This window comes from Lynx canadensis, chromosome E2 (assembly GCF_007474595.2).
Source record: "Lynx canadensis isolate LIC74 chromosome E2, mLynCan4.pri.v2, whole genome shotgun sequence".
In the NCBI taxonomy this organism is placed as follows: Eukaryota; Metazoa; Chordata; class Mammalia; order Carnivora; family Felidae; genus Lynx; species Lynx canadensis.
In genome coordinates, this window is record NC_044317.1 from 45,163,197 (window position 1) to 45,191,100 (window position 27,904).

The window sequence follows — 27,904 nt, forward strand, 5'->3', positions numbered from 1 at the left end:
TCTGTTGGTGCCTTGGAAACAGTGGTTGTGCTGGTCTGGAGGAGGGACCAACTAGTTCAGTGAGTGTCAATCTCACCCTGGTAAATAAGCAGTTCCTGGCCTCTGAAGGGCAACGTTTGGTGTAAGTGGGTCCCACCTCCACTGGAGGTGGCTGTGCTGCTCCCTGAAGCCCCACTGTGTTAGTGATGGGGAGGAAAATGGCGACCCCCCCAACCTCTCCTCCTCCTACCAGGTGTCCCAAACCACACTGTTTATGCTGCCCTGACAGAGCAGCACAGACTTCAGTGACCGATTTGCCCTGCTCTACAGTCTCCCCTGACTCCCCAGTGCTCGACTGGGATCCAAAACCCAATGTCTTAAAGGATCCTGCTCCATGTGGACACCCAGTTCTGAAATAGCACTCTGCTCAGTTGACAAAGGGCTCCTTCAGGGTCTTTTGTCTTTGCAGGGGGCAATAAACCTTCCCACAGTGCTCAAGGGAGGGGGCTTTCTCAAAGTGCACCCCTGAGAATGCTACCAAGCCCGGGGTTGGCTCCCCTCCCCCTCCCGCCCCAGGCATGTGCACCAGGACATATGCAGTCTCTTTACCACATCCAACCAAATTAAAAAAAATTAATTAGTATCTAATACCCAATCCATGTTCAATTTTTCATGATTTCCTCAAAATATCTGTTCAGTTATTTGTTCCAAGTCTGGACTCAAGAATGTTCCACACTCTGAATCTGGTTGATAAGTTACCTTTAAGTCTCTTTTGAACTAAGGCAGTTCATTTTTCTCCCTCCTTACCATGCCACTCATTTACTGAAGAAACTTGGCAATTTGTCCCATAGAATTTTCCACATTCTGATTTGGCCAATTCGTGACCTTCATATACTACTCACAAGTTTTTAAATTGATTTTATTTCCTATAAATTGGTAATTAGATCTGGAGGTTAAATTAGATTAAGATTCAGTGTTGGGAAATATAACTTAGGTAGTACTTCCTACTTCCTATGGCATCACACGAGGCACATTAATACCATGTTGTTCCAATTTAGTGTTAAGATTGGCCAACTGAAGTGTTGTCAACCTTATTGTTATCTTCTGAAATTCCCAATAACCCATTTATTATTATGAATTGTTGCCAATTCCATTATTTTATTAAATGATGCCAAATGTAACTTTCTAAGTCTGTCATTTCTGAACCTCCTCTTGCCAACTATTTGATTACAGCTTGTACAGAAAAATCATGATAAATACTTGGTTCTGTTCCTTACCAAAGGAAATTTGGTTCCTTACCAAAATTCTGTTCTGTTCCTTACCAAAATTTCAGAATATGCTAGTACTCTGGCAAACTCCATAAACCCCCCCCCCCCTTTTTTTTTCATTTTGAATTTAGGCAGTTTTACCTACACAGTTTCAACCCATTGCAATAGTTTCTGATGTTTAACTGATCCTATCTTTGGTCAGTTCCTTTAGGTTAATGATCCTGTAGTCTTTGATAGCTTTATTGCTTTTAGGTACAATAAGACATTTTATGATAATTATATATACATTTTCTACTGTTGACCTGTCTTATGCCATTTCTCTAAGGAGAACTTTTTCTTTTTATAGAAAATGGAATTTGAAAACTACAGTCTGGATACATGGGCAACTCATAGCTTCTAGGTCACTAATGTTTTTAAACCCCTTAGTAAGGGTGCCTGGCTGACTAAGTTGGTAGAGCATGCAACTCTCAATCTCAGGATCATAAGTTCAAGCCCCACATAGGGCATGGAGCCTACTTAAAAAAATAAATAAACCCCTTAGGTAGAAAAATAATACCAATATTACCACTAACAAAAGACTAATAAAGGCAGTTTAGATTTCTTTATATTTCTCTTTGTGCTTGAGATACAGAATTATCTTTGAGATATTCTCCTAATGGTAAGTCAAAATATTTTAACACCGTTTGAAATTATTATTCTTTATGTTGTTATACCAGAACATGATGTAGAATCAAATCCACTGGTTTTGATACAGGTTTATTTTCCTTTTTGACTTAATTTTTAAAATAAAAGCTGATATGTAAAATATCTACATGGATCCAAAGTCAAAACAAAAAACAAGGTATAACCAAAGATAAACCTTTCACCCTTGCCCTCCCCTGTTGTTTCATCTTGAGATTCCTTTTTTTTTTTTTTTTCTCAATGTTTATTTATTTTTGAGAGACAGAGACAGAGTGTGAACAGGGGAGGGGTAAAGAGAGAGGGAGACACAGAATCTGAAGCAGGCTCCAGGCTCTGAGCTGTCAGCACAGAGTCTGATGTGGGGCTCAAACTCATGAACCATGAGATCATGACCTGAGCTGAAGTCAGACACTTAATCTACTGAGCCACCCAGGCGCCCCGAGATTTCTTTTTTAAAGTACAGGTATATATAGTATCCCCCTCTTCTTTCACAAATATTAGTATAATAAACATATTCTGCACTTACCTCTTTTTCATTTAAGATACTCTGAAGATCACTCCCTAGAAAAACACAGATGCACAATACTCCACTGTACATTCATATGATAGTTAATTCACCCAGTCTATTGCTGAACATCTAGTTTGTTTCCAATTTGCTGCATTTACAAATCATGTTTTTAAAAAATTCCTTAGTGTATACCATATTTTGTAATTTTATGAGTGTATCTTTGGGATAGAAATAAGGGTGCTGGTCTTATGGTAAATGCATGAGACTACACCTGGACATTGCTTAATTCCCTCCTATATGGACTGTACTATATTTTTTCATTTTCATCAGCAATTTCAGAGTTCTTGTTTTTTCAGTCTTGACAATAGAGTATATTAATACCCTTTAGGATTTCTGTGCATCTGGTAGGGATGAAGTGGTATCTCAATGTAGTGTAACTTGCATTCTCATCTCAAATTTTAGAATCTTTAAGGATATTAGTCTGTGATATACTTGCAAATATCTCCAATTTTTCATTGTCCTTTATCTTTAACATGGAGTCCTATAAAAATTATTTACTTTTTTCTTTATTTCTACTTGGATTTTTGAGTCATACTTCTTAATATCTCCATTCCAGGGTTATAAAGAAATTCACCCATGTAGTATTTGTAAAGTTTCTTTCTGTTTTATTTTTAGTTTTTACATTTAGATATCTGGATTTATTGGGAATTCATCCTACTTTACACTGTCAGAGAGGAAACTGATTTTTTTTCCATAAATTTCATCCAATTGTGCTAATACTAATGATTAAAAAATTCTTTCCCAAAATGAACCTAGCAGAATGGTTCCTGCAAAGAAAGGTGGTTAGGGAATGACTAAAGAATTTCTGTTATCTCTATGGTAGACTAGAGAAGACATTATCAAAATTCACAAACATACCAATGCAAAGGGGTTCAAGAAACACGTACCTCAGGCATTCAAGGAGATCCAGGAATTCACAATGAAGGAGACAAGAGCACCAGATATGCACACTGATACTAAACTCAACACAGAAGTCTAGGCCAAAAGAAAAAGGAATGGCCATAGTTATCTGTATATGGACGTCCAGAAAGCTGTTACATTTCTCAGTGTAATCATCACCTTAACAAAAATAGTCAGCATGAATGAAAATGGCTTGTTTATTACAATAAAGTAATATAACAAAAAAATTTCACATTCCCCACATGAGTTGAGAAATTCCACAGAAGACAATAATTTCAGAGGGAAGTATGTTCCCTAATACTGTTTAACTACTGTTAAAGAACTGAATTATGTGCTACATACATGTACATAAACTCAATATTCTTTAACTTATGTAATACTAAAAGGTATCAATAAAATACTCTTAGAATAAATTAAGTGCTGAACTGGTAAAGTACATCTTCATCAATGATACACCTTGCTGTTATGCATAAACTACAGAATTATCACCTATCCAGGTCAGAGTTTAAACATTCTGGGTAAACATCATTTGACTATTGTATTAGTTTTTTGTTTTTGTTTTTAGAGAGAAAGAGGGAGTGAGCACAAGTGGGGGAGAGGCAGAAAGACAGGGAGAAGAGAATCCCAAACAGGCATTGCACTTTCTGCACAGAGCTTGATGTGGGGCTTGAACTTCTGAACTGTGAGATCATGACCTGAGCCAAAGACAGATGCTTAACTGACTGAGCCACCCAGGTGCCCCTGTATTAGTTTTTGTCATGTATGTTCATGAGTAAAATTCTTCTGGAATTTGTTGTTCAAGGGCTACTCCACATCTAATTTTGTTATCAGAATTACGTTAGTCTTTTAGCATCTGCTAGCAATTTTTCCATAGGATTTTGTTTCTTCAGGGAGCAGCCTGTACTCCTACATGAGTTATAAAGATTATTTTTTCTAACTGTTAAATTTTTTGGCCCCTTTTAGTTACTCTTGAAATTTAATAATTTATTTTCCTAGAAAACAAACTATATTCTATTTAAAATTTGTTTCTAGTAAGGTTTATATCTCTTTATATTGCCATTAAAAATACCCTCTAAAACATGTACCAACAGTTCTCCTTTCTTATCATAATGTTAAGGCATTGCTACCAAGAAACATTTTGACTTAAAATAAAAAACCTTCTGTATTGTTATTTATTCCATGAATTTTTCTTTATTTTCGTTAAATAAAGCTTTCCATCAATTCAGAGGCACCTGGGTGGCTCAGTAGGTTAAACATCCGACTCTTGATCTTGGCTCAGGACATGATCTCATGGTTCGTGAGTTTAAGCCCCACCTTAGGCTCTGCTCTGGCAGTGCAGAGACTGCTCGGGATTCTTTCTCTCTCCTACTCTCTCTGCCCCTCCCCTGCTCACACACACTCTCTCAAAATAAATAAACATAAAAAAAATTAAGAAAAAACCACATTTCTATCAATTCAAATGCCCATTGGGGCATTAGCTCTTACTTTAGCTTGTTAAGTAATCATTATTTAATTTGACAAATACTTGGACTCTACAATATGACAGGCACTGTTATAAGTGCTGGAAATACAGTGGTGACAAGAAGTAAACTTCCCTCAGTTTTCTTTGTTATATACATAAGAGTAATTTCCATTGAGAGCTGCCATGGTCATGTTCATAGGATTTGACATATAGGAGTTTTGTTATCATTCACATCTAAATAAGCCTGTAATTTCACTTTTGATTTGCTCATTACTTTGATAATTTATAAATGTAGTGTTAAATTTCCAAGCGATCAGAATTCATTTGGCTATTTTCTAATTTCTGAATTTCAGGGGCACCTGGGTGGCTTAGTCAGTTAAGCATCTGACTCTTGATTTTCGCTCAGGTCATGATCTCACAGTTCATGATATTGAGCCCCACATTGGGCTCTTGCTGACAGTGGGGAGCCTGCTTGAGATTCTCTCTCTCTCTCTCTCTCTCTCTCTCTCTCTCTCTCTCTCTGCCCCTACCCTGCTCATGCTTTCTCTCTCGAAATGAATAAATTTAAAAAAAATAAATTGTCATTGTGGTGATAAAATGGATATGACATTTGGCTTTAGAAATCTGTTAGGGACAAATCATTTCCAAATGCCTTTAAAAACAAAACCAAAAAAAAAAAAAAAAAAAAAACAAAAACCACTGGTGAGCATTCAACAACTCCACTTTCATTAAAACCATAAGGCTTTCTTTATAGTATGAATTTTTTTATGCAGCAAATGAATTTAATACTGATTCAAAGCTTTCTTCCCTTCCGTTTGACTGGTTTTTCTTCAGAATTAGCATCCTGCTATTCAATAAGACACACATATAAATGGTATATTTGTCTACATTCATTATATTGTTAAGGTCTTCCTCTCATAGAAGTTGTCTAACACTAATATTAATGATGGTTATTAAGTCATTGAAGTCATCAAGCTCATTTAACCCTTGTAATCAAATAAGGAAACACAGATTCAAGTTACTTTCCAAAAAATACAAAGATAAGAGGTGTTGAAACTAAGACATGCCAAATAAACTGCATGACACAGCTCAAGGCTTTCCAAGATTAATTACATAACAGAAATTCACCTTTGGTATAATTTTGTGGAACTATAACAAAATTTAATAGGAATGGAAGGTTTCCCTATGTGAGTTAGATTTAAATTCTATGCAGAGTAGTATCAATGATGTGGAGAATGCTTTTAAGAATGATTCAAGAGAATCACAGTGTCATCTTTTTCATAGGGTTTTACCCTGATATTCCAAATGGAAAACCAATCAGTAAATGCTTTCCTATATTAATATAGATTGCATTATGAATTCTCTGCTATTTAGTGTGTTGTGTGCTCTGTCAAATGTTCTTCCAATATTACTTATACTTGTGAGTTCCTCAAAAGAAGGAATTAACTGACATCAATTAAGGAGTTATGAATAAAGACTTCCTATATTTTTATATTATAAGACCTCACAAGAGTGAAATAAGATGAGAGCTTGGAGAAAATGTCTCAAAATTTTTACATTCATAGGATTTCTCAAAAGTGTAAATATCCTGATGTTGAGCAAAGTCTGAGTCCTGACTAAAGGTGTTCCTATAGTCTTTCCATTGATAGAGATTCTCACCATTGTGAATTTTCTGTTCAGTAAAATATGGATGGGGACTAAAGATCTGGCTACTTTCTTTACATTCATATAATTCTGTATCAGTATGAATTTTCTTATGTCGTGTAAGCTGTGAACCCCAGATAAAAGATTTCCCACATTCTTTACATACATAAGGTTCCTCACCAGTATGTATTCTCTGATGTCGAGTAAGTTGTGAACCCCAGAGAAAGGCTTTTCCACATTCTTCACATTCATATGGTCTCTTTCCAGTGTGGATTTTCTGATGTCGATTAAGTTCTGAACCACGAAAAAAGGTCTTTCCACATTGCTTACATTCATAGTTTCTTTCACCAGTATGAATTTTTTGATGCCGATTAAACTCTGAGCCATGACGAAAGGTCTTTCTACATTCCTTACATTCATAGAGTTTCCTCTCATTATGAATTTTCTCATGTTGAGCAAGATAGGAGGCCCAGATAAATGTCTTCCCACATTGCTTACATTCATAAGGTTTCCTACCATTATGAATTCGTTGATGTCTAGCAAGGTGCGAACTCCAGATATAGGCTTTTCCACATTTCTCACATTCATAGGGTTTCCTACCAACATGAACATTCTGATGTTGAGCAAGATTTGAACCACGAATAAAGGCTTTTCCACATTCCTTACATTCATGAGATTTCTCACTAGTATGAGTTCTCTGATGTTGAGTTAGGTGTGAACCACGAGTAAACGCTTTTCCACACTGCTTACATTCATAAGGTTTTTCACCAGTGTGAATTCTCCGATGTTTAGTAAGATGTGATCGCTGACTAAAGGCCTTTCTACATTCATTACATTCATAAGGTTTTTCACCGGTATGAATTCTCTGATGTCGTGTAAGATCTGAGCCACAACTAAAGGCTTTCCCACATTGTTTACATTCATAAGATTTCTCACCAGTATGAATACGCTTATGAACACTAAGTTGTGAATGGAATCTAAAGGACTTCCCACATTCCTTACATTTAAAAGGTTTTTCACCAGTATGAATCCTCCTGTGACCAGTAAGACTTGAACGCAAACTAAAAGCCTTCCCACATTCTTTACATTCATATGTTTTCTTGGCAGAGTGTACTGTCTGATATTGAGTAAGTTCTGAATCAGAAAGAAAGGTCTTCTCATATTCTTTATCTTCACAAAATCTCTCACCAGTGTGAATTAATTGATGTTGATCACAGTCCGAGCCAGAACAAAAGGCTTTCGCACACTCTTTAAATTCATTCAGTTTCTTTCCTGTATCAAGTCTGTGAGCTGTGTGATGGTTAAAAGTGGACATTTTTTCATCGGTGAGTATAACCTGCTTTAAACATTCTTCCTGATTTTCCTGTTGTGTTTCAAACTGACCTTTGCTTTCCCAATCAGCCCTAAAACATGAATATTCAAGGTTGTGTTTTTTACAGATTTCCAATTGAGATAATTCTCTCTCAAAAGTAACACTTTTTTGTGATAACTCCTTGGTTTGACATCTGAATGGCATGTCTGAAAGATAAGAAGGTAAATTCCTACTGTTTTACTGTTCAAAAAGAAATAAAACCTCCAATGTAGATATAAGAAGTAAATCTTAAAATACATAAAGCACACAAGAAGTGAATGGCTTAAGAAATTCTCAAATTCTGGGTGATATGAAAAAAAGGTGGAAAATAAATAGAAATTTAAGAGAACTAATAAAAGTTGAGGTGGGTGTTTCGATATATAAAAGCTTTGTTTTAGGGGCACCTGGGTGGTTCATTCGGTTGAGTGTCCAACTTTTGATTTCAGCTCAGGTCATGATCTCATGGTTGTGAGACTGAGTCCTGCATTGGGCTCCATGATGGGGGTGGAACCTGCTTAAGATTCTCTCCCCCTCTGTCCTTCCCCTACTCTCTCTCTCAAGGAAAAAAAACAAAAACAAAACCAAAACCTTTGTTTTGGTCAAATTCACCTGAGCAATTCAATTTAAGAAAATAATTATTCGGGTACCACCCAATCATGGAAAGCCAATGTAAAGATAAAACTGTTTCACTCAGTATGATAAATCAACCCTCAGCATATGTCAGGCATTAAAAAAATAATTCTGTAAAAAATACACTATAAAACAAACAAAAACAGTTGAGTAGGGGGAATTTAGGATGGAATAAAGGATAATATTACAAAAACCAGGTACCAGGAAGCACAACTGGGATCATTTAGTCATGTGAGAACAACATAACACAGCGCACTGTCTAATCCCTTCCATGTTTACTGAATATCCTGCTTCCATATTACTTTCTGTACAAATAGGATGAAACAAGAGCATATCTAAACTAACTCAAAGACAAATATGCAGAAATGTAATTACAGCTACTTAGTTATGCTTCAATTTGCCTTTGCACACTTAAAGACTTCACCCTGCTCATTTCCTCCACTGTATAAAACCAAGCCATCTTTTTGGCACATGACTTCAACCAAGGTGCTTTTGTTTTCTTTATTCTTGAGTTTATAGTATTGCTCAACCATTCTGCTTTATGCTTTCAGGCCCTTCCAACAGGTCTTCTCTTCCTTTCCCTTCTATCCAAGGCCACTGAAAATATTTCACAAAATATTTACAAATTTCAAATACTATGCAAGATACTACAATGAATATCTTACATAATTCCGAGCTTAAAAACAGTAATGTTGGGAAATAAGAGTATCAGTCTTATATGTGGGAAGTTGTCTGGTCTAGAGTTAACAGAAGAGCAGGAACTCAGTAACACAGGTATGTTGCATTTAGGTTAAAGGACATAATTATGGGTAATAGTTCAAAAAGGAAAATACTTTGAGAAGTTTTGTCAAGGGCAAGGAGTCTGGCATGAGCTAAGAATAAGTAGGACCCCTGTGTGACTCATTTTTGATATGTGCTAGGATTTGATGAAATTGTCATGTGGTTATGCTACAAATTTTTCTTGGGAGGAGAGAGGTGAGAACTGAGCAAGTACTCTAGCAGTGACTGAAGAAGTTGAGAGGCAGTTCAGTTACATGTATAAGTAGTAGTGTATTGTAGTGGAAAAAGGACAGACCACAGTTTCAGGCTCAGTTCTGTTCACTGACACCATCTTTAGGTTATGAGAAAATTACTGAGCTTCACTGAGCTCTTATTTTTCCATATGATAAATAGGGACATTAATATATTTTTAAAAGAGATTTATTGAGAGGGTTGGGAAAACATACTATTTTTATAAAGTGCCTAACACAGAAAAAGCACCACACAAGTAGTATATGATGATGATGACGACGATGATGATGATTAACGATCAGAGAAGAAAAACGGAGGGGACTGGAAATGGTTTAACAGTGTCTCACACATAAACAACTACTAGAAAATTATTATTACTGTGCTAATTATTACAGGCAAAGCATTTAAGATAAATGAAATATCAAATGAATATAAATCAAAGACATTAAAATAAATTCCTCAGATAATAGAATGTGATGAGAAAAGTTACTTTGAGATGCTGCCTAGGCATCTTACAGTATGACAACCCTGCCCACACCCAGAACCTCAGCATTTAGATAAAGATCTGAGCTTAGGATTCCCACCATGAGTTCCTGTGTGGTTTTTCCCAGTCACTTTAAAAATAGCCACATAGCGTTGAGCCCACAAAAAGTTAGTGACCTCAACCCCAACTACCTTCTAAGTAAGGTGCTTGCTACTCTGCTTTCTTATCTCCCACTTGCTCATGACCTGGGATGGAGGACTGTCCTTCCCACAGCTCACTGTGTGCCCCTGCCCCAATTTCTACAATTCATAAGTAATAAATCTTGTGATTTAACTTCCCTTGTGTAATTGTATTAAACCTGTGCCTTCAATCACAATGACTCCAGCATTTTCACTTCTCCAAAGTAGAAGCTTGGATGCTGAGGGAGCTACCTGCCAACCCTGTGTGGGTGGCTTGTGCCTCCTCATTAAGCAGGTCACAATCTGCATATTCTTAATTTAATAAACAAGCTATGGGACACCCCAAACACAGCACAAACATGAAAGTTAGAAATAATGATCCTACTACATTTTTACTCTGTATCACCCTCCGATTTTTCTCACTTCCATTTACATTCCAGGTCCTTAATTATGACTCTTTATACATCTCTTCTTGGTGAAGCCTAACTTGCTGCTTATCCTGAGCCTGAACTAAACAAGTGAACATAGCTGGAAAAAATAAAATAGTGCCTACTAGAATCACTTCTAATTTATATTAAAAAGAAAAAAAAAAAAAACACCCATGAGTAGGTTCTCAGCCGTGTCAAGAATTTTTACATATTTCTGGTCAAATAGTATCTCTACATGTAACCCAGTGGAAGACAATCAAGGACTCAGAAACAACGCAGAAACTTAAGATTATGACAGAAGGAATATGATTATTCCACAAGTGGTGTTTCACTATAACTGTGTGGGGAAAAAATTATAACTCTTCTTTATACTATATACAAACAAAAACTACCAGTAAATTAAAGACATCAATGGCAAAAAAAACTTTAAAACTTATACAAGAAAACAAACATCTCTAACCAAATCTCTATGTGTTGTCAAACTTACTGGTAAAATATTTTAGATGAACAAAATAAGAAAATATTATGACATTATTTGATATACTGAAAAGGCTCAGCCAATTTTTACTATTCAGATTGTACTGGCACTAGCATTTGGCTTAGAGACTGATAGAATTTATGACATCTCAGGGCTAAGGTGGCAGATTAGTATCCAGGGTCCGTCTGCATTCCTCATGCTGTTATAACTGAAAGGCTAGAAATAAGAAACTTGAGTAAAACAGAGGCAGACCTACACAGGAACTATAGTTCAGTTTCAAACTATCTAAGGAGGGTGATGGATTAAGATATAAACCAAAATGTTAATGCCTTCAGGTACTTGAGAGAAGCAAATAGAAATCCTCTATAAAGGAAGGTATCCTGGGCATTAGTTTTACCATTTTGAAAACACTGTCTGGCACAAAATTAAATAAATAACCAGACAATATGAATGTAAACAGACCACAGAAACAATACACCTAAAAGCACTCTAGATATTGGAGTTATGAGACAGGGTTTAAAAGTAACTATGCTCAAAAAGCTAAAAACAAAATTAATCATTTTAGCAGAGAACAAGAAACCAATACAAGTAAAAAAAAAAAAAAAAGAAACCAATACAAGTCAAAAGAAAAACTCCAAGAGAAAAAGGTTGGAAAAGTCCTAACAGAAGCATTATGACAGATTCAGTTAGAAGATTAAATGTAAATGTAAATGGAAGCTTAAAGGGAGAAGAGAGGAAGAATGGGAGAAGCAGCAATATTTGAAAAGATAATGGCTGAGAATTTTCAGAACAAATTCCATGAACAGGTGAATGAATGAATAAAGTATAGCCATACATGGAACACTACAGAGAAATAACAAATAAGCTATTGATACATGCAACCACACAGATGAATTTCAAAATCATGCTAGCAAAAGACACAAGGCTAGCAAAAAGGAAAAAAGTATACATTGTATAACAATTTATGTAACACTCTAGAGCATATAAACTAATCTAGAGTTACAAAAAGCAGGTAGTGATCTCTCAAAGATGGGAGTAGAAAGGGGAATGAATGGCAAAGGGGCACAAGGAAAATCTGGCAATAACTGAAGTATATATTTTCTTGATTATGGTGATTATTTCATGTATATAGCATAATGTCAGAACAGACCAAACTGCAGATTTCAAATATATGCAGCTTATTATTTTTCAGTTTTATCTTAAGTTGTAAAGCAAAAATTTTAGGACCAAAATAAAACTAGTCTTAAAGAAAATAAAGATAAATATTCTTCTGGCCACCCTAACTAGGTATTAGTGTTTCTTTTATGTGAATGCCCACTCACACCAAAAATACAAAATATTAAGCCAACAAATGGTAAGGATAGATCAAGCACACAGCAGACATTTATCAAATAAATACAACCAGTAATTCAGTAAACAAGAAATATCCATCCTCCCTAGAAATCAATAGCCTTTAAACTATTAAATTATTAGACGTCTCTACTTAAAAATAACTCACTTGGGGGCACCAGAGTGGCTCAGTCAGTTGAGCATCCATCTGTGGCTTAGGTCATGATCTCACAGTTAGTGAGTTTGAGTCCCACATCGGGCTCTGTGCCAACAGCTCAGAGCCTGAAGCCTGCTTCAGATTCTGTGTCTCCCTCTCTCTCTGCCCCTCCCCCTGCTTGCACTCTGCCTCTCTCAAAAATAAATAAACATTAAAAAAAAAATAAAAATAGCTCATTTGTAGTGAGACTACGTTGAAACTGATACCATCCCTGACCTTCATGTGAACCAATGCCCTCTGATCCTTCTGAAAACATAAGTATTAATTTCCACAATACACAAATACATTCAAGTCATAGCTACCTCCCAGATACCCATGTGTTTACCATGAATCTGCTATTTGTTTCCAAACCTGTTTATACCAACTGTTTTTGACATTTTAACTTGTATATGTTAGTATCATTATATAAAGAAATATGAAAGAAAGATTGTTTTTTATGAAAACTAAGTGAATACTCTAAAAAAAACTCATTTAAGAAGGCTACAAATTTTATTTTAGTAGTTTGGAGTCAATTATAAAGACTGGTGGGAAAAGATTCCACAGTCAGATTAACTAAATTCTTATTCAAAACAGAAACCAAAAAATTAGGAGAATGAATTACTAGTGTGGTTAATATAAGAATAGGCAGAACTCCAATTAGGGAGAGCATGCCCTGGCCCTATAATGAAACACGGGTAAAATGGTTATGGGTTGTAAATAAATATAGTTTAAGGTATTCACATAATTTTCTATGATTTAAAGTAAATCATTTTCAATGACAAATCAATTAACTATCTTAAATTAATTGGGCACATTGTATTCTAACTTTAAATCCTTTGGCCAAGGAATTTCATATCTGAGACACAACCATCATCCAATGTGGAAAAAAACCCATGAATAATTGATGTGTACTAAGAATTATAACTTTAGTAACAAGAAATACAGAATAACCTTAATCTATAATAGTACATTTATAGTATGTGAAAATTTTACATTTATAGTATGGAAAATTTTATAATTTAACCAAAATTTTAAAAGCATATAACAGTGTTTAGGAAATAAAAATATAAAATAAAATTGCATAGATCTTAGGGACCAGAATATGTTACAAAAGCTTTTATTTTGAAATATGGTTGACTCTTGAACAATGCAGGTTTAAACTGCATGGATCCACTTATATGTAGATTTTTTTCCAGTACTGTAAATTAACTTTTCTTGCATATGATTTTCTTAATAACATATTCTTTTCTCTAGCTTACTTTAAGGAAGCATTATATAACCCATGTAACATATAAAGTATGTGTTAATTTATGCTATTGGTAAGACTTCCAGTCAACAGTAAGCTGCTAGTAGTTAAGTTTTTGGAAAGTCAAAATTTATACATGAATTTTTGACAGTGCAAGGGTCGGTGCCCCGAAACACCCTGAGTTGTTTAAGGGTCAACTGTAATTATAAGTTCACAAGAAGTTGCAAGAGTACCCCTTACCCAGTTTTGTCCAACGAATACATCTTACATAAAGCACAATATCAAAACCATGAAACTGATATTGGCACAACGCATATGTATAGTTATATCATTTCATCACATACGTGGATTCCTGTAAACACCACCACAATCAAGACACAGACCAAGACCATTACTACACCGATTTTACCTCTTGTGCTCCCTCTTTATAGCCATAATCACCACCATCACTCTCCCATGCTCATCCCTAACCACTAGCAACCACTAATATGTTTTCAATGGTTATAATTTAGTGATTTCCAGAACGTTCTATAAATGGATTCATTTGGCATGTGACCTTTGGAGTTGGCATTTTTCATTCAGCACAATGTCCTTGAGATTCATTCAAGTTGTTGCAGTATCAATAGTTCAGAAAAAGAACAATTTTAAAACATAAAATATAGTTTCTGGAATTTACAAACATGAGTCCAGTAAGGAAATAAAATTTATTTTCTTTCCTCGGTATTTCAAATAAAAAAGAAGCTCCAAGAGTATGTTATTTCAATCTGAGTCTTGCTCATAATAGAAAATTCATTAATTAACCTCAACTTGCCAAATATACCCCTTGTTTCCTCTTGACTGCTAGGACTTTTATGACATTGCATTCTCTTTGTTGTCCTCCATTAGCCTTAACCTCTCTTCTGCCACTTCCTATTCACTATAGCCAGAAGCCATTTTCCCCTACATTCCTGATTTTCAACTAAGCAGCCTATTACATCTTCTCTTAATTTAGAGCCTATTTTGCTTAAATTTATGGACATATTCCAGTCAAAAAAAAAATACAAATTTCTTAATAGATTATATACTCTTTGTTAACCTTTCTTATCCTAAAATGAAACTGGAAAATTAATAGATGTTAGTTAAAAGAATGAATTAATGAGTGCAAGAAATACAGAACCAAGGAGAATTTAGGCAGAGTAAGAAAAATACAAGATTGAGTAGGGAAAATTAAAAAAAAATTTTTTTTTTTTAGAAATTTACAAATATCTAAATGAAGACATTTACAAATATCTAAATGAAAAAAAAAAGAGAGAAAGAAACTCAATTAAAGCATTAATAAATTGACTACTGGAGAAAAAGAATGACACCTTTTTATAATACGAGGAAAAGAAAATGAAGAGGACTGAATTGGGAGTGGAATTTGGAGGTGAAGAGAAGGGTCATTTGGAAATTCATGCTGAAAAGGTTACTTTTGGCTCTAGGTCTCAGGCTTTTGTCCATGGGTTTTTATTCCCTGAGGAAGAAACCTGAGACCAATATTTCAGAGATGGTGCTGCCTCAATAAACATCTGGGCTCTTAGCTGCAATGATGGTGTTCCTGTGCTGGCTCAACCATCACTCACCTGGGCAATGTCCTCTTGTCTCATCCTGTAAAAATATCCAGGGCTCTTTTCCCTTCTCCAGTAAAGAGAATACATCTGGCTGATAAATGCAAAGTCCTGATTAGAGATAAGAAACAAGAAATGACCAAATGGTAGAGGTTTCAAAGTTTGCATCTAGTCCCTTAGTTATGAAGGAAGAAAAACACTTATAGGAAGAGCAAGAAAAAAGCATAAAGTATTTCCAAAGGATGGAGAGGGTGGATGTTCCCACTGAGGATCACTAGAACCAAATTTACAAAGTGTAAGCCATTTTTCCAGAAAGAAGTCAGACATTCCCCTAGACACTTGAAAGACAATTTAAAAATTCACAATGTAGAAAGCAGAAAGTTCTGGGGTCAGTTTGTGAATCTTACCCAGTGAGATCATGTTGCTGTAGTTCTCCAACATCACATCTCTGTACAAATGTCTCTGTTCCAAGTCCAGGCACTCCCACTCCTCTTGAGAGAAGTCTACAGCTATATCCCTGAACATCATCAACTGCTGAAACAACAAACCCAAGCATCAATGGTGAAATTAAAAGAAATCTTTTAGGTAGAAGGGACACAAATGAAAAAGGGCACTGTAGGAAGTAGGACACTCACTGAGCAAAAAACTGAAGTTGGCTGCCTGTAGTATGGGGGACGGGGGGAAATGACATGGAAGCTGAATGCCTATATGTTCTTAAAATCTCCTGTTGTTCAGTCACAACATCCTTATGACCTTTCCGTGACAAAGAGCAGACAACAGGATGACAGCCCAGAATCATGAGTTCTTTGTTGATACCACAGGGATGCCACACCAGGCTTAAATGACTAACTCCAGATTTATTACGTGCCAAGTTTCCCTTCTTCCTTAGGCTATTTTTAGTTGAATTTTCAATTAGCTGAAATTGAAAGGATTCTTGGAAGAGATACGCTCCCTAACTGAGTATCATTTTCTGTGGAGAATACTATTTTCTGTGGGAATGTATAAAATCTCTGGGCTCTAGGCTAAGTAGTGACAATCAGCACATGTCTTATTAATATTAATCTCTCATTGATTTCCTGGCAAGATCCCTGATCTCTCTGAACTTATTAACCTTCCATCATACCCTCTATTTAAAAGCCATGATAAAGTGCCACATACTAAAATGAATACCAACCATTACCAACTCTCACCTTTAATAATCGATATATCGCATTCTACAGAGTAAATAAAAGCTTTCATGTAGTATATCCTGTTTAGCCACTCAGTTCCACTTTGTCAAGCCACGGATTTGAAAAGAAAGTCTCTACTATTTCCTTTAAGGCAAAATATTTCTCCTCCTTCAGTGCTCTGTCAAAGTATTAGGATGCAGGAGGTGCCGAATGCCATGTTGGACAGAAGAGGGACACCTAGGGAAGGCAGTGGACTGTTTCCCAGCTATCACTTACCACACTGAATAGTGACTTAAGCAAGCAGTTTAAGGATAAGAAATAAAAATGCTCATATGATGTGATATAAATGGTTATAATTTTTGGAAAGAGGCAATTCCAACTCACATGGGCCATGACTTAAAATTCTAAGACTCAATCAGTCTTCTAGATTCCTCTCCTGGTGAAGCACAGTCTTGAGAAAGCAGAGCTAGAGGGAAGGAATTGTGAGAGGTCAGGTTTTCCTCAGAGCTTTCAAATGGACTAAGAATTCCATTTTCTTCCCTGAAGAAAGGTCAGAGGGAGTCTGCAGAAATCCTGGCCCAAACCAAAATCCAAGTCCTCATTCTCCCTCCTCCTCTCTCTCAGTCCTAAGTAACCACTAATCTACTTTTTGTCTCTGTAGATTTCTCTATCCTGGACTTTCATATGAATGGAATCTTATAATATGTGAACTTACTATGACTAGTGTCTTTCATTTAGCATAATGCTTTCAAGGTTCATCCAAGTTGTAGCATGTATCAGTATTTCATTCCTTTCTGTGGCTGAATAATATTCCATTGTATGACCTAGATCACATTTTGTTTACCCATTCATCTGTTAATGGACATTTGGGCTGTTTCCACCTGTTGACTATTATAAATATGCTGCTATGAACTTTCATGTACAAGTTTTTGTTTGAATACCTGTTTTATGGTTTTCAGACTATGAGATTTACACTTCACCAATTAAATTTATTCCTAAACATTTTACGCTTTTTGATGCTATTGCGAATGGAACTATTTTCTTAATTTCATTTTTGGATTCTTCATTGCAAGTTTATAAATATACACTTGATTTTTATCTATTGATCTTGTATCCAAAACCTTTTTTTTACCCCAGGGGCAGGGGAGGGGCAGAGGAAGACGGAAAGAGTGAATTATTTTTTTTAATTTTTTAACGTTTATTTATTATTGAGAGACAGAGAGAGACAGAGCATGAGTGGGGGAGGGGCAGAGAGAGAGGGAGACATAGAATCTGAAGCAGGCTCCAGGCTCTGAGCTGTCAGCACAGAGCCCCACGTGGGGCTTGAACTCATAAACCGCGAGATCATGATTCAGCTGAAGGGGGATGCTTAACCGACTGAGCCACCCAGGCGCCCCTAAGGGAAAGAGAGAATCTTAAACAGGCTCAGCAACCAGCACAGAGCCTGACCCTCAATCTCGCAACTGTGATATCATGACCTGAGCCGAAATCAGGAGTCGAATGCTTAACCAGCTGAGCCACCCAGGTGTCCTTTGTATCCTAAAACTTTTCTAAGCTCCTTTATTAGTTCTCATGGTTTTTCTGTATATGGATTCCTTAAGATTTTCTATATTTAAAAAATCATGTCATGTGTAAATAGAGAGTTTTATTTCTTTCCCAATATAGATGCTTTTTATTTCTTTTTTCTTGTCTAACTGCCCTGTAAAATCTCTACAATATTGAATAGAAGTGGCAAAAGCAGCCATTCTTTTTCTTATTCCCGATCTTAGGGGGAAAACATTCAGATACTCACTACTAAGTATGGAATTTTTGTAGGTGCCCTATATCAAGTCAAGGAAATTCCCTTTAATTCCTAGTTTATAGAGTATTTTTATAATGAAAAGGTACTGGCTTTTGTCAAATGTTTTTTCTGTATCTATTAAAATGACCCTGTAATTTTTGGGTTTTATTCTATTTATGTAATGTATCACATTAATTGATTTTTGGATGTTCAGACAATGCTGGGATATATTCCACTTGGTCATATTGTATGAGTGCATTTATATGTTGCTGGATTTGGTTTGCAAGTATTTTGTTGAGGATTTTTAAACTCATTCTTATGAGATATGCTTTGCCTAGTTTTGGTATCTGGGTAATACTGGCCTCATCAAATAAGTTGGGGGATTGGCTGTATTCTTTAATTGCAGCAGAGAAGGCACTGGGGAACTCAGAACTGATAGTAGGAGTCCTCCTGAACCAGGTTACATTCTGAACAACAAAGAAAACCTGGTTGTTCAGAGGAACCATATTTTATTTTATTTTATTTTTTTTTAAATTTTTTTTTTTCAACGTTTATTTATTTTTGGGACAGAGAGAGACAGAGCATGAATGGGGGAGGGGCAGAGAGAGAGGGAGATACAGAATCGGAAACAGGCTCCAGGCTCCGAGCCATCAGCCCAGAGCCCGACGCGGGGCTCGAACTCACGGACCGCGAGATCGTGACCTGGCTGAAGTCGGACGCTTAACCGACTGCGCCACCCAGGCGCCCCAAGAGGAACCATATTTTAAAGAAATTGTCTTCTACTGCAGTAACAGAGGAGGGAACTCTTGAGCAGAAGAACCTAAAAACTACCTTTTCAGGGGAAAGTACCAGTGACAGCTATTCTGAGGTAATCTATCACATTCCAACAAACAAACAAACACACACAAAAAATTAGAAGTACTGTGTCCAAAGATATTGTTAGATATAAGTTTGAAATGAATGCCAGAATTCCCATTAGTATAAAGAAAACTGCCTAAAAAAAGTCAGAGAATATTAGAAGTATTACCTAACATTCCACTATGAGTAAAAAAATATTTGATGATACAATCACAGTTCTGAGGCAAGACTACATGCACAAATGTTACAATGATCTCAGGAATGGGGAAGAAATGATGACTAGACTATATACAAGAGTTAGTAGAATTCAAGTATGAAAGAGAACACAGGCAAAACCACTTTAGGAACAAAGAATAAACTACAAGAAGCACAAGGTATGACAAATATAGAAAGTGTAGCATGGACAAAGAATACAGAAATTAGTGAATGGAACAAAATGAAACAAAGAAAGAGATAACAATTATTGGAAGAAAACAATGAAAGTCAGAGACAATCCAACCTGTAACTAAGCAGATCCCTACAGATGAAATCCAAATCAAGGAAGAGAACAAATATTAAAAACTACATTTTTAACATTAAAAAATAATTTCCTGAAATAAAGCATGAATATACATAATGAAAAGACACCCCATATGCAGAGAGAAAGGACTCAAAATGTTCATTTTGAGTCTTAATAAAATTTCTTAATAAACATTTCTTAATAAACATTTCTTAATAAAATTATTAGGCTAAAACCCATGGGAAATCAAGATAAAAATATCAAGTTACCCATGAGAAAAAGGAAATTCTGTTGTCATTAGATTTCTCCACTAAATTCAGTTCCCCAAATAGTGAGGTTAGTCTCTCCAGTATCCTTGTGGGAAAATAAATGATAGAATCAAAGATTAAAAAAAATTTTTTTAATGTATATTTATTTTTGAGAGAGGCAGAGTGCAAATCGGGAGTGGTGGGGAGAGGGAGAGAGGGAGAGAGGGAGAGAGGGAGAGAGGGGGAGAGGGAGAGAGGGGGAGAGGGGGAGAGGGAGAGAGGGGGAGAGGGGGAGAGGGGGAGAGAGAGAGAGAGAGAGAGAGAGAGAGAGAGAGAGAGAGAATACGAAGCAGGCTCCGGCTCCCAGCTCTCAGCACAGAGCCCCACAGGGGGCCAGAACCCACAAGTTGGGTGATCATGGAGCTGCGAGATCATGACCCAAGGCAAAAAAACGGACGTTTAACCAACTGAGCCACCCAGGTGCGTCCAGAGTCACCCAGGGGCCCCCAGAGTCAAAGATTTTATATGCAGCCAAGCTGTCCTTCAAGTATAAAGGATATAAAAAGTTTTATGCTGCATGAACTTAGGGAATATTGTTCCCAGGAGTGCTTTCTAAATTACTGGAGGACATATTCGGCGTTACTGCCGAACACATTTAAAAGCAAATCTAAATTAAAAAATAAGATGGAGATTATGGTACCAGTATGCTGAATGGTCCCCAAAGGTATCTACTACTTGGTATTAACACTGTGTAGTTGCCTCCTGCATTGAATAGAGCAGATTTATGTACCAAGAAGATATTGTGGGAACGATGGAGGAGGATAGGTCAAAAAGGACATTATGGCTTCTACCGTACGTACTCTTGCTGTCTTTCTGCTCTGGGGAAAGCTGTATGACATGTCATAAGGACACTATAGCAGCCTTGGAGAGGAACTGAGGTCTTTTGCCAATAGCCAAGTGAGGGAATCATCTTAGAAAGTGATCCTCCAGCCTCAGTCATGCTTTCAGATGACTGTGGCCTGGCCAAGAGTTTGGCTGCAACTTTGTGAGACACTAAGCCAGAGACTCCACGCTAAGCCACTCCTAAATTCCTGATCTGCAAAAATGGTGTTAAGATAATACAGTTTTTGGGGCGCCTGGGTGGCGCAGTCGGTTAAGCGTCCGACTTCAGCCAGGTCACGATCTCGCGGTCCGTGAGTTCGAGCCCCGCGTCGGGCTCTGGGCTGATGGCTCAGAGCCTGGAGCCTGTTTCCGATTCTGTGTCTCCCTCTCTCTCTGACCCTCTCCCGTTCATGCTCTGTCTCTATCTCAAAAATAAATAAACGTTAAAAAAAAAAATTAAAAAAAAAAGATAATACAGTTTTTTGGTTTTTTTTTTTTGGGACAGAGAGAGACAGAGCATGAACGGGGGAGGGGCAGAGAGAGAGGGAGACACAGAATCGGAAACAGGCTCCAGGCTCTGAGCCATCAGCCCAGAGCCCGACGCGGGGCTCGAACTCACGGACCGCGAGATCGTGACCTGGCTGAAGTCGGACGCTTAACCGACTGCGCCACCCAGGCGCCCCTACAGTTTTATTGATTTTTAGGGTAGTTATGTTTTACAACAATAACTAATATAGGGATAAAGCTTACAAAATGGAAAAGAGACAAGTTCACTGATTGCCTCATTTATAATAACTGAGAGAGAAAGTATATCATTTAAAGCAGCCAAGTCATTAGTAGAAATACAGAAATATTAAAGAATAAAAACATGAAGTCAGAGAGAGTAAAATGTCAACTACATTTCAACTTTCAAGTAAAAATTAGGAAATTAAAAGTTAGATTTAAAATGACAGTTTTTGGGGCACCTGGGTGGCTCAGTCGGTTGAGCGTCTGACTTCGGCTCAGGCCATGATCTTATTGCTCATGGGTTCAAACCCCGCATCGGACTCTGTGCTGACAGCTCAGAGCCTAGAGCCTGCCTTGGATTCTGTCTCCCTCTCTCTCTGCCTCTCACCCACTCATGCTCTCTCTCCTTCAAAAATAAATAAATAGACATTAAAAAAAAATTTTTTTTAAATAACAGCTTTTACAATAGCAACAAAATTTTCAAATACTTATAAATTTAACAAAATAAGTACAAGGCCTCTGCATCAATTACTACAAACAATAGAGTGAAATTGCAGAACATCTAAATGAATGGAGGAATTTATCACATTTATGAGATGAAAGGCTGATTATTTTCAAGATGTCAGTTTATCTGCAATATAATGGTATAAAAAGGTTAAAAGTAAAAGGATGGCAAAAGATATACCATGGAAATCATAATCAAAAGGATGCTAGAGTGGTTACATTAATATGAGACAAGGTAGATTTCAGAGCAGAGATTATCAGGGAGGAAAGACAGACTTTTCAACAAATGATGCCAAGTCAACTGAATATCTATAAGGGGGAAATGAACTGATCTTTACCTTACAACATACACAAAAATCAATTCTAGAAGGTTTGTACACCTAAGTGTGAAAGATATTAATATAGAAGATACAAATATCTTCATGCCTCTGGTATAGGTAAAGATTTCTTTTTTTTTTTTTTTTAATGTGTATTTTATTTTTGAGAGAGAGAGAGAGAGTGCCCATGAGCAGGGGAGGGCAGAGACAGAAAGAGACACAGAATCTGAAGCAGGTTCCAGGCTCTGAGCTGTCAGCACAGAGCATGACGCAGGGCTCAAACTCACAAACTGTGAGATCCTGACCTGAGCCGAAGTCAGACACTTAACCGACTGAGCCACCCAGGTGCCCCAGAAAAGATTTCTTAAATAGGGTACAGAGAGTACAAACCACAAAGGGAAAGATAATAAATAAAACTACAATTTACTTCTTGATTTGTATTTATTTATTTTTTAAATAAAACTACATTTTAAAAAGCAATTTCTGTTCATCAGAAAAGAACTAGTGAAAATCAAACCATGGATTAGAGGATATTTGCAATACAATGGCTGACAAAGGATTCACATCCAAGCTAAATAAAGAACTTGCACGAATCAACAATAAAAGGACAGACAAGCTCCCCCAAATTTGAACAGTTCCCCAAAAGGAAAGGAAAAGGACATGAACAAGCATTCCCCAAGATATCCAAATAGTCCATGGACATTAAAACAAAAGCATTCAACTTCATTAGTCTAAGAAAACCACACTGCAATGCCAGTATATAGCCACCATACTGACAACAATTTTATAGTCTGACAATACTATGTGTTAATGAGAAAGGGGAGCAGTTGGAACTTGCACACGCTATTGATGAGTTCAATTATTTTGGAAAACTGAGATTATCTGCTTAAATAGATTCGCTTACACTATGACCCAGCAATTTTTCTCCTAGAAATAGACTCAAAAGAATGGATACATATGAACCCAAAATGACAAGTGTAAGAATGCTCCTAGCATCATTATTCATGAAACAAAACATATGTGCATCAATACTATGACAATTATTGAACAGACAAATACAGTTGGTGTATTCATGCACTGGAACATGCACCTAGCAAGGTGAACACACAATATGGATGAATCTCACAGACAAAATGTTGAACAAAGGAAGCCAACAAAAAAGGTTACATACTGTATGATTCTACATATGTGTAAGTTAAAAAACAGACAATATATGGTGGTTACTTTGGGGAGCTCCTGACTGAACAGAAGCACAAGCGAGATTTCTGGGGTGCAGGTAATGTTTTACTTCTTTATCTGAGCTTTTATTTTATGGGTGTTCCCTTTGTGGTAATTCACTTAAGCTGTACAGTTTTGCTTGTATTATCATGTATACACTTGACTATATATGATAAACTTGAATAAAAAGTTCATTTTACAGGGGCACCTGGGTGGCTCAGTCAGTTAAGCATCCAGCTTTGGCTCAGGTCATGATCTCGCAGTTTGTGAGTTTGAGTCCTGCATTGGGCTCTGTGCTGACAGCTCAGAGCCTGGAGCCTGCTTCAGATTCTCCCTCTCTCTCTGTCCTCCCATGCTCATGTGCATTCTCAAAAATAAATAAACATTAAAAAAAATTTTTTTTAAGTTCATTGTACAAATTATGGAGAAATACAGAAAAGGCAAATGCAAATAAAAAATAATAAGCAGGGGCCATGATCTTGGGCATTCTAAAATACAAAAGCCTAAAATTCATGATAAAAATAAATATGAATATCTCATATATCAACTCACAGAAGCAACTTAAAGCAGAAGTTACAGGTTATATAAGATAAAATTTCATTCATAGAGTATTTTAATACATTTTAATCAATCAAAGACAAATAAAGTGGAAAACAAGTAAGTAACTACAGACTGGCCATATATTAGATCACAAGGAAAAGTTCATTAAATTCCAAAATTAAAAAATAGCACAGTGCAAGGGTGCCTGGGTGGCTCAGTTGGTTAAGCATCTAGTTCTTGATTTCATTTCAGGTCATGATCTCACAATGGTGAGATTCAGCCCACATCGGGCTTCAAGCTGAGTGTGGGGCCTGCTTAGGATTCTCTCCCTCTTTTTCTGCCCCTCTCCTGCTCACTTGCTCTCTCCTTCAAAATAAATATTTTTTAAAAACTTAAAAGAAATCACAATGCAGCAAAACTGGAAATTACATGTGAAGAGAGGGCCTATGTGCTTTACCTGATTCCTCAACTTTATCAACAGGGACTGAGTTCCCTTCATGTCATAGGGCTCAAGACTCCTCCACAGTACTAAAGGCTAAAACGCTATACCATTATATAAGTTTTCTGAGTAACAAATTATCATAAACATAGTGGCTTAAAACAATACAAATTTATTATCTTACAGTTAGTTAGGCAGTTAGGTACAAGTCAGACATGGTTCTCACCGGGCTAAAATTAAGGTGTCAGCAGGGCTGTGTTCCTTTCTGGAGGCTCTAAGGGAGAATTATTTATTTCCTTATGTTTTCCAGATTCTAGAGGCCACTGGCATTGGCTCCCTGCCTTTAGTCAGCAATTTCGCATATCTCTGACCATTCTTCTTTTATCATATCTCCCTCTGATCTGAAAGGTTTACTGACTTTAAGAATCCATTTGATTAGATTGGGCCTAATTGGATAACTTAGGATAACTCCCTCATTTCAAGGTTCTTAACTTAATTTCGTTGCCTTGTAAAGCAAAATATTCACAGGTTCCAGGGATTATATCCTATGCAGGGGCATTACTCTGCCTACCCCAACCATCTTTAAAGCTTCTATCCTTGGCTCCCCTCTTTCTGAGGGATACTCAAAAATCCACCTCTTTCTACCCCATCACTTCCTGTCCAACAGTCTTGAATCCAAGCAGAATATCAGCACCAATATCCCCTGTGTCCATGTTGTCCCTGTGTCCATCATAAGAAGCCCTAGATTCCCTGATAATCTCTCTTTTCAGACAGTGCACTCCCCACTGGCTGAATGTCCCCTCTTCCCATCCCTCTCTAACTCCTGACACTTTCTAGTAGCTCTCTGGAATTCATAATTCATTAATAACAAACTCCTCTTTTATCTCCAACCACTTTGAATATTCCCTTCCTTCACCTTTGGGTCTAAGGGAAACGTGGCTCTCCCCAGAGGACTCTGAAGGCTTTCAACATCCCCTTCCCCCACCCCCCCCAGACTCTTGCCACTGGGTATGGAAGCAGGGCAGGTATCCTCCTTGCTTTTATTACTTTCAGACCTTTCTCCCTCCTCCAGAAAATCTCCAAGTTGGAATTTCACACCTTGCGATTACATGTAACTCACCACATCTCAGGATATTTCCCCTTGTTTTTTGAAAACGTGAGCTCACGGCTCATTCTCTGCAACACTACAGTACCCTGCTTTATTCTTGGGCTTGGCTCACTCATTCTTGCCCTTAAAACTTTTTCCCTCTCTCGTGGCTCATTACCACCAGCATACTGAGGCGTTATTTCCCGGTCTCTGCCCCCATCAGCTGCTGCTCCATTTCTCTGCTCATACTTACAGAGAAACTCTTGGAATGTGTTCTCTACACTGTCTCCTATTACTTTCCCCTCATTCTATACTAACCTACCCAATCCACCTAACGGCCACCACAGAAACTGCTCTCCACACATTTACGAATGACTGTTACTAAACACAATAGTCTGTTTCTCGCTCCACCGCTGCTGTTACTACACTACACACATGGTCACGCACAGAGTGATGTAGTCACAATCATATACGTGCACAGTCACACCTAAATACGTGTGTAAATACGTATTTAGTAAATACGTCATTACTATCACGTACAGCTCCCGTCACCATCGTGCCCATGCAAACGCAAACACACACACACACACACACACACACACACACACACACACCCCACCCCTACCGCTCCTGAGCGATTACCCATATCCCGATCTCGTACCAATTTCACACAGGCACCCCACAGATCCCATCGAGATCGCTGGCGCGGAAGTGGACACACACAAATACAGCTCCCTACCGTCTGCCTTCCCAAACCCTCTTGCTAGCAAGGCCTGAGACTCCGAAAACATTAAGCCCTCACTGCACTCCTCAGGGTCATTCCGCTTCCGGATCTTAGACTTACCTGACCCTGCGGTCCCTTCAAAAATGTTCCGCAGGGACTCGGGCGCAAGCCTTCCTACGGTCCTGAAAGGGCCAGTGTGCGGACAGGAAGCTGCTTCGGCTATGATGGACATTGGAAAATGCAGTCAGAGCATGGACAGCCTTTCAGAGATCTCACGATCTCAATTCACAGGCCTTGGCCCCGGGCCCACATCCTTTCCCTGGGCAAAAACCATCGCCTTCACAGTTGTTCACATCCGTGGCCAGGAGCTACTATTAGTTCCATCCAGGCCGCGTTTAGAATGCAAGACTCAACCCAGGCCTCCACGCTGCTTCCCCACAAACGGATGCTCCAGTCTGGAAACCTGGACAATAAACCAACGCGGCCTTTCACCGGAAGTAGCTTTGGACGCGATGGCCCCTGGGAAACGTAGTTCAGCGCTCAGAGGAAGGATGTAATTCTTTGCAGGTTGAGTTCTTTATCTGGGCATCCGATAGATATGGTGTGACAGAATGGTCCGGTGACCAGCGAGTCCTTACTATCTCCGTCTGAGCATTGGCCAGGTGTGGTGGATATCTCTTATCCCACAAGGCTCGACCTGGGGGTAGGATGAAGGGGCCCGGCCCCAGGAGGGTCCCCTATCTGCGAAGTCATGGGAGCTGCTTCTTTAATGAGGTGTAGTATCCCTTACATCCTCAAATACCTTATTCCCATCCTCCAGTTACCTTTAGAGAGTTTGGTTTAAATTAATATTCAAGCTTACATTAGTATTTTGTAAATGTTGTTCATGTCTTAGCCTTTTTTTTCCCCTGAAGTTAATACTTGCTGGCTTTTAAAATTTGCTTCCCTTTCTCTGTGCTCGTTATGTAGATGGACAGTATGTCTAAACTTTCTGATGGAGTGACTTTTTTCAGTACTTTCAAATTCAACCTTTAAAAATAATTGCCTTTAAAATATTTTTATTGTGAAATAGGAAAGACCTGAAGACAACTGCATAGAATGTGTATGTTCAGTGTAACTCAATAGTAATGAAGAGTATATTTGGTATCTCAAGAAGAAACAGCCTATGCATATAATATTTCTGATCCCCAGGCCCCAGCTGATCACTAACTATACTGCCTGGCTGGTGGGGTAATAATATTGTGAAGGCTGCTTTTGGGCAATTAACTTTAACAATGGAAACCTGAGTAAGGTAGAAGGGCCCATAGTAACCCCCTGGCAGAATATAAACATGCTCTTTAGGTGACCCACCTCAAAATATCCATAAGCCCCAGCTGACCAATGGGTTACTTACACCAGGACACAGGGACCATATAAAGGAAAATTAAGGGGTGGGAAGCCGTAGTTAGTTACCACACCTCCTCACTTTCCCTCTTTAATTAACTACAGCTTCC

General features: G+C 37.6%; 2 protein-coding genes across 7 annotated transcripts in view; one reads left to right on the forward strand and one right to left on the reverse strand.

Annotated features, from left to right (window-relative positions):
- Window positions 1-26,881, reverse strand: ZNF790 (zinc finger protein 790). Of its 6 annotated transcripts, none has more exons than XM_032591445.1 (7): window positions 26,532-26,881; window positions 16,974-17,055; window positions 15,828-15,951; window positions 15,436-15,531; window positions 6,683-8,020; window positions 3,384-3,471; window positions 1-2,489 (listed from the first exon to the last, which is right to left on the reverse strand). In XM_032591445.1, the coding sequence occupies exons 2-7, from the start codon at window positions 16,980-16,982 to the stop codon at window positions 2,483-2,485; spliced, it is 1,662 nt and encodes a 553-aa protein (XP_032447336.1). In that variant the 5' UTR covers window positions 16,983-17,055; window positions 26,532-26,881; the 3' UTR covers window positions 1-2,482. The 6 variants fall into 6 exon arrangements, with proteins under 6 accessions (XP_032447336.1, XP_030153794.1, XP_030153793.1 ...); XM_030297934.1 differs by having other exon boundaries at window positions 2,328-2,489; window positions 15,828-15,954; XM_030297933.1 differs by having other exon boundaries at window positions 2,328-3,471; window positions 15,828-15,954.
- Window positions 1-27,904, forward strand: part of LOC115502520 (zinc finger protein 345) — a 99,139-nt gene that overhangs the window by 36,229 nt on the left and 35,006 nt on the right. The gene's annotated exons all lie outside the window — the stretch shown is intronic.